Genomic DNA, 8,154 nt, shown 5'->3' on the forward strand with positions numbered 1-8,154 from the left:
GCAATAATTTTGGTTGATCGAAAAAGTATAGAAAATAAGTAAGGAATGGCTAAGTTCGGGTGCAACCGAACATTTTATACTCTTTCAGCTTGCAACGATTAAAGCCAGGGAAATACCTTAATGTGTAGACGTCAACCAGAAGATCGAAATCCTAGCGACTTTATGTATACATTTACACCCCTATCCTGTGCACTTGACAAATTCAACATATTTCTAATTTGTCAAAGTTTTACATTTATCAAGCATTTGGTATTCTGTGTCTGAAATAAAAAGCTCTTTTCTTTATAAGTTGTTAAGATGTCAAATGCTCTTGACAGCAGTGCTCGTGATGAATTAAATATCTGATTGTGCATCTTGTTGTGAAAATGGAAGATATTTTACTTTTGTTATTATTGTTAAACGAAGATGAAAATTGTGAGAATAGGAATCGCTCGCGGCATTTCAAAAGTTTACGCGACGATAGCAATCCATTTTCTTTGAGCGAGAATATCTTTGTGCAAAATTTTAGATTAACTCGTGAAATTTGCCGCCGCCTAATTGATGAACTGGCCCCACATGATAATCAGAAAACGTCACTACCTTTAACTGTAAGGGTTCTAGCAGCTTTGAACTTCTTTGGACACGGCTCATATCAGAAATGTGTAGGTAACAACGTCAACTTGCCCATGAGTCAGTCATCCCTTTCGAGAAGTCTGCGAGCTGTAGCAAAACTTATTGTGAAGGTGAAGGGAGGAGAAATAAAGTTTCCCAGTTCAATAGAGGAAGAAACTTTTATAAAAACGGGGCAAGTATTATTGTAATACAAATAATAATATGCTAATTTATTTGAAATACATATATTCCAGATTTTTTAGAAAATTTGGAATAAAAAGCACCATAGGAGCAATTGACTGCACGCATATTGCTATCATTGCTCCACCATCAAATAATGTCGAACGTCCTCTTAATTTATATTTAAATAGAAAAGGATTCTACAGTATCAATGTTGAAGCAGTAAGTTTTGTTTTTGCATGCACATACATACATACATATGTATATGCCAATGCAATTTTTGAATGTATCGTTTTTTAGGTTTGCGATCACCGATTATGTTTTACATTTGTAAATGCTAAATTTCCGGGTGCAACACATGACTCTGGAATTTGGGCAACTTCTGACCTACGAGAACAGCTCATTCGTCAGCATACTAATACGTCTGAGCAACAACGGAGGGAATCTTGGCTTCTTGGCGATCAAGGTTATCCTCTAGAACCGTGGCTTTTAACACCAGTGGGAACACCTAATACCCATAAAGAGCAAAAATACAACAAATTACATGGTTCTGCAAGAAACTGCATAGAGAGAGCATTTGGTGTTTTAAAATCTCGCTTCAGATGTTTGTTGAAGCACCGAGTTCTACATTATTCACACGAAACTTCCGCTTTGTTTGTTAGTACTTGCGTTATATTGCATAATATAATGACGAAAGCAGGCATTACGTTCAACGAAATAGATGACGGGGTTGCAGAAGACTTTGATTCTCCAATTAATGATTATAACTCTTCACAGTACATGCGCGAAGGTGAAAGAACAAGATCAAGATATATATCAACTCTTTAGTTATATACATATATACAGAAGCCAATCCATATACTTATGTACATAAGTATATAAATGTTCTCACAATTCGACTTTCGAAATACACTACTTACTTCCATTATTTGTTTATTTATTTATCCTTTTTGTTAAAAGAAAACAAATTGCAATTTCCATTCCATTTTTTTTTATTCTATTATAAAACAAAAAACCAAACTTAATTAATTCAATAAATATTAATTAAATAAAAATATTACACATACGTTATTTCAATTTTAATTAAACTTTAGATATTATTTTTTATTACTAGTAAACGATTTTATAAGTTCTGTTATAGAACTAGTTAGGCCTTGAATGGCCTGCATCATTTCCCGATGCTCCCGTCGCCTCTCTTCCTCAGCAGCGTTCCTTTTTGGAATATCAGCTATCAAAGTGCTGATAAGCTTGTTTCGTGCACTTCGTGATAGCACCGAAGTTGAAGCATCCTTAAAAGAAAAAAACGTAATAAGAAATTGCAAAAAAAATTATACATATGTATATGTATTTTGTAATTATATCATAATGAAAACTTACCTGGTTTTCCAAGCTCGGATACGTAGATGGTGACGATGGACTTGCTGTATGGTGTTCGGGATTTGGGCTTGCATCTACCTGACTGCATAATTGGTGAGGACTACCCGTGGGTGATGAAATTGCGCATTCATCTGTTTGCACAATTGGCGTTAAACCTAGGCTTTGCACATTTTGCATCCCATCTACAGCGGCCGAGCCAAATGTCGACAAAGCCATTTCTTCGAAGTCCGTCATCGGCTTGGAACTTGGACCTCCACCTGTGAGCCTTTGAGTCATTTTCAACCGCCTTGCTCGAGTGCGCAGTTGGCTTTTCCAAACGCCTAACGTCTATAAATTAACACAATATAATAAATAAACGAAAAATAAACTAAAATGTTACCTCTTTCCATTTTGCAGCACTTCGTATTGGTCCTCTGCACGAATTAAGTTGCTCTGCCAGCTGTTGCCACAACTCCTTCATTCGTTGAGGCGTCTTTGGGCAATTTTTCCCCGTGCTAATTTCTGGGTGTGCTTGGCAAAACAACACATATGCCTCCAGCTGCTCGTGCGTAGCTCTATCGTGCTTGGGTTTACTATAAAATAAAAGTTCAATTATAAATTTTGTTAATAATTAAAATTTGGAAACTTACGTTGCAGAATTGTCCATTTTAACGAATAATTTGAATAGAAATCAGCTGTTTTCTATTTACATTATTTTTTCACCATACGTGTGGGGAAAGCTTTACGAATTGAAGCTTTTACTTTTATCAAGATTGCCACAGAATACCAAAATATTTCTCGCTTGTTAAATATTTGAGTTAATTGTCAATATTTTATTAATTTGTCAAAAGCACAGAATAGTTTTGGTTATAAGGTGGCAAACTTTAAAGGGATTATTAGTGCAAAATTTTATCTCGTTTTATTTATTATTTCTTAGTTTGTACTCTGGAAATTGAAAGAACCAAGTGGAATTTAAAACTGTGTAATATTGGAAGTAGGCGTGGTTGTAAGTCCGATTTCGCTCATTTTCATACTGTGAAATAGGAATATGAGAAGAATGCTACGTACCGAAATCAGTCGGTCGGGTCCCGCATATGTTGTTTCACCAAAATATGGTCGGTGCCACGCCCATTGTCCAAGTCTCACACCGGCTCCCATAAAGCCCTCTCATACCATTTTGGAGGCAAAATTTAATGTCTCAGGCGTAATTATAGTCTGATTTATTGCGTTTTCAGTAGTTTTGTACAGTATCGTTATATGGGGAGTGAGCGGGGCTATCTTTCGATGTCATCCATTTTCAAATTGTCGATAGGAGTTCTTATAATATTTGCGGTGAGTAAATTTAGCTGTTGTAGCTTTAGTAGTTTAGGAGATATGTACATTAAACTTATTAGAGGGCAGGTTCACACCCATTTTTTCAAAATTTTCTGCTTACTGGTCACAGTTTTATATCTTAATTTCGTCCCTATTTATGGCAGTTTATAAGTTATCGGTTAATGACGTTTTGTCGACAAGACAGTGGTCCGATTTGCACGGACGGATGGACGGACAGACAGTCAACCGGATTTCAACTTTTTTCACCATCCTGATCATTAATATATATATAAATATATATGTATATTAGAGTGATTCAAACAAAAATGTTTTTTTTTTTCGTTTGGTACTCGGAAAAATACGTTCCTAGACACCTCTAAGAAAGCCTCTCCAAACATGAGTTTTTAATTGTAACGGGAAGGTCCTCCTACATACAGTTTTCTATTTTTTCTTATTATGAGTTAGAAAAATTTATATCTCGCTTCCAACTACTTGAAAAAATTTCTTGTTCCTTAGATTTTGTAGGAAATTTACTGCTCTATAAAAATGGTCTGTTATGATTTTTCGATTAAGTTAAGCGTTTACGAGATATTCATCGTCAAACATCAATGCAAATTAAGGTGGATAAAAAAAAAATTTGGTATTCTGGAAAATAGGTTCCTAGACACCTCTAAGAAAGCCTATAAGTTTCATCATTCATAATATTTTTTTTTCATTGAGTTATAAAATTCATAAGAAATAAAAAATTTTGTACAGACAGTACAGATTGGAAGAAATTGGCTGTGTGGGAGGAGCTCATACTTAGTAGATAATTCCCTCCAATGACTCAGTAAAGCTTTCCTGATATCAAACCTGACTTGGCTTTTCGTCAGAAGCAACCAACAACTTCAGAAATGAAATGAAAGAAACTTTGAGGTTTGGTCCGTTTCATAGATGGAAATTCGGACCATGACGTCAAGCTTGTTTTTAACCCCACTCTCATTTAAATGATACCAAGGGCGTTTTTACCCTGTTTAGCCATCTGAGCACAATATGAGCGATCGAAACTGCGCTTACATGAAGCTCGGGCTCGACGATTTCCATTAGTTTATCGATATTTTCTACAATTGATCTTTCACGGTGTGGTTTATCTTTGATATCAGAGTAACCGGAATGTAATCTACAAAATCAAAATTGCGCATGATTGAATCCTCCAGTTTTAGAATATAAAATATGACGTATATTTCATAGTGTTCATCATTGACGGGTATTTACACAATGCTGAGTCAAAAAAAAATGTTTAATAATATTTTTTGTTTTTTTTCTAACGCCTAATTATAATCTAATAAATAAAATACAGTGTGAGATATAAAATATTAAAGCCGTCTATTGAAAAATAATATTTACTAGACCAAATATATGTATGCTTGTCTTACTTACAGTTTTGGACCTGAAACTAGCGCTTTTGCATTATTTCTCGTACTCGGTCTACATGATTTTAATGATTAATGAATATGGCTGGCTAACTGGCCAGTATGACTTAAGGGTATGTTCCTAAACTACCCGATCTCTTAGTGTATACGGACCTTTACTTTTGCAAAATTCCAGAAGTTGTTACTTTTTACAGAAGCTCCAAGAAATGCAATCGACGGGTCGTTTATTAAAGAAATTTGGAGCTTGTTTCTTCCTGAGAGAAGTTCATATTATTTAAATTCTATTTTAATTATTAGAGGCTTATTTAGCTTATTTAAAACTAGAAAAAGAAAACAAAACAAGGCTTAATAAATTGATGAAATTTTAGCGAGTTTCTTTGTTGTTACACATTGTGAAACTGATGGGAAATTATGGGGGTTTCAATTGGCCACGCGTTTTCTAAAGTCAATTATCCCTTCGAATTAAAGCAAGAAAGTGCAATCGTACTGCAGCTTGCAACGTATACACTTACAACATCTATATAACCGTATATCGAAGGATAATTTATTTTACTCACACGCAAAGGAGGCGGATGGAATAAATGCAGGGTTTCGGCAGACAGCTAAAGGAAATCACTGTAATTAAGCACTTGTCTGGGTACTGCAGGTGAAATTCCACTGCTTAGCATTCAAATGCAATGCAATACGATTTAGAAGAAGGAAAAAATGCAGGCCGAGTTGAAGAAGTCGAAATAAACTCATTGTATTTAGGTGAAAATTAACTGACCATCATTTTTCATTGGCGCTAAAAGAGGTTTACGAGGGCGAGTGAGAATTTTAGACCAACCAAAAAGGAGTTTCACATTAAATGAATGAAGAAGATGCAATACGAAAAAATGCTGAAACTAAAGTCAATATTCAATACAGCTGAAGTTGTTTTTGTGTTAGGGACCTTAAATACATATGTACATGACATATAATTGAGACTTGAGCAGCGGCAATGTATTTGAGCGGTCACCACAACAATAGAAGACAACAAAGATGCACCTTACCTCAGGCTTATTGCTTACTTTGTTGCTATTGTTCTACGAAGTGTAAGCGCTAAGACAAGTAGTCGCAGCAAACCATCCATGTATGTTTGAAATATAAAGGAGTATTTCGGGCCCGAAAACGCAAGAGTATTGGTGTGCGGGAATGCGCGTTTGATGTTATCAGGTGCATTTTGCAGAACATGTAGCGCATAAGCACTGACACGCACATACACACACATTCATAAATACCTACATACAATGCTTACCTGGTTGTTCAATAGATGAGTGGACTTGCAACCTGTAACGGCAGCTGAAAATTCCAACGAAACATGAACATTTTTTTCTGCTAATCTTTGTTGTTATTAGACATAAAGTTCCTTCGATTTTGTTTATATTCTTGGCATGCAAGAGGCTTCACTTCTGGAGCATAGATTAGATGATGAAATCCACCTGTAATTTGAGTATTTCAAAAAAAAGTGAAATTTGACTGCTTTTCTAAGCAATTAACTTGTTGTCGATATGCCTGATTCTCTTATCGGTAGTTGTAATTGGAATAAGTAATTCAAAGATTTAGCGGCTAAGTCTCGTAAATTTCTGGAATAATTGAACAAGGTGTTTCTAACAGGGCTACGACTTAACAGAGAAGGCACTACTTATTTAAACTATATCCACGTAACCCAAAGATTTCTCAAATTCAAACAACAAATTTCATTTACCATCCAGTTCCTGTGTGGGATATTTCTGACCTAGAACTAGGATATCTTCTGAACTACTTACTCTTAGCAAGTTTAATTTTTCCGTAAACGTAGAATTTTTTACTGGATATTGTCAAATAGGCATCCAGCTTAAGTCAGGCTAAAAATCTTATCGTATGCGGGTGGTGTTTGGACAACCTCTACAGGATAGCCCTTAGAGAACTTACGAAACCTACTACCCTGTGTGCAAAACTACAGTGGAGATACAACCGCAACTACTTGCTAATACAACAGACCAATCGGACTCATAGTAAGAAAGATAAAGTTTTTATATGCTATAAACATCTTCTTGCCTTTTTAAGCGGCAGAACCGGATGAAATAACTCTCATAGTGATGAAAAAGCTAAAGGAACAAATATCTTCAAGCCTTGAAAAGATTTTTAAGGTAAGCATCAAATTTTCGTACATACCAAGAAGTTGGAAAAGTGTCAAAGTGGTCTTCATAGTGGCCTGCCATAGACTTTAGACCAGTAAGCCTCCTCTTTTGTGCTAAAGGTTTTAGAAAGGCTAATGTATATACACTTAAGAGCAATTCTAGGAGATACTTTATCAATACATAACATGCTTACATAAAAGGTCGATCAACCGAAACTACCTTACACGAAGGGATTAATGTAATTGAAAAATCACACCCCGAACAATACACAATATCAGCCTTTCTTGACATAGAAGGAGCTTTCAACGATATAGTACGATTACCGATTTTCTGTAACATGGCGGAATTAACGACATGGTTTGCGGATGGATGAGATATATGCTTATGAACACAATGATTATAGCACATTCAAACTACGTAAGCAGAGGTACTCCTCAGGGAGGTGTCCTTTCTCCACTGCTATGGGTGCTGGCGCTAAATGGATCACCTTAACGGGGGAGGAGTGAAAGCAGTAGCATACGCATACGACATAGTGTTGATGATATCAGGGATGTTTCCTTACAAAATCAGTGAAATTATGAAAAGCGCGAAGATAACAACTATGGGCCGCGAATAACGGAGTAGGTGTAAACCCTCGTAAAACGGAACTTATGCAGTTCACGGGTGAAACAAAAATAGCTTAATTTAACCTTTCCTCCTTCAGTGGTACAACTATTTTTTTGTTCTCCACGGCAAAATACCGAGGGTTGAAACAAACTGAATTGAAAGATTAACAATGAAAATCGAATAAACAAAGCGCATATAGTCTACTACACCTGCAAAATAATACTTAGCAGGAACTGGGGCCTTAAACCAAATATAAAGTATTGATGTGGAGGTAAACGGCCGTCATTAAGCCAATTCTAACGTATGGAGCACTGTCTTGGTGGTCAGCTTTAAATAATATCAGATAACTAAATGTTATGCAAAGAGCATTAGGGTGATCGTGTGCCTCTTCTTAAGACATAACCTTTTGGCAACAATAAAAACTCCTACAGGGTCCGGCACTCGAAGTGTAACCAACTTCAGACCGTTCGCGCAGCTGTCGCCCTTGAATCAGCTATTTATAAATTTGCTGAATGATAGTTTGGAGTATTGTTCACAAGTGTACAAAAGCGTTT

At 35.9% G+C, this 8,154-nt stretch overlaps 2 protein-coding genes across 2 annotated transcripts; one reads left to right on the forward strand and one right to left on the reverse strand.

Moving 5' to 3' along the window:
• Positions 1–487: 487 nt before the first annotated feature.
• Positions 488–1,738, forward strand: LOC126763213 (putative nuclease HARBI1). The gene is made up of 3 exons (XM_050480521.1): positions 488–784; positions 846–993; positions 1,072–1,738. Exons 1-3 carry the CDS (start codon positions 666–668, stop codon positions 1,597–1,599), a joined length of 795 nt encoding a protein of 264 aa, XP_050336478.1. The 5' UTR covers positions 488–665; the 3' UTR covers positions 1,600–1,738.
• Positions 1,739–1,765: 27 nt separating this feature from the next.
• LOC126763217 (uncharacterized) lies at positions 1,766–2,979 on the reverse strand. The gene is made up of 4 exons (XM_050480525.1): positions 2,778–2,979; positions 2,528–2,720; positions 2,149–2,475; positions 1,766–2,060 (listed from the first exon to the last, which is right to left on the reverse strand). Exons 1-4 carry the CDS (start codon positions 2,792–2,794, stop codon positions 1,869–1,871), a joined length of 729 nt encoding a protein of 242 aa, XP_050336482.1. The 5' UTR covers positions 2,795–2,979; the 3' UTR covers positions 1,766–1,868.
• Positions 2,980–8,154: the final 5,175 nt, after the last annotated feature.

The sequence above is a fragment of the Bactrocera neohumeralis genome, chromosome 6 (assembly GCF_024586455.1).
Source record: "Bactrocera neohumeralis isolate Rockhampton chromosome 6, APGP_CSIRO_Bneo_wtdbg2-racon-allhic-juicebox.fasta_v2, whole genome shotgun sequence".
In the NCBI taxonomy this organism is placed as follows: domain Eukaryota; kingdom Metazoa; phylum Arthropoda; class Insecta; order Diptera; family Tephritidae; genus Bactrocera; species Bactrocera neohumeralis.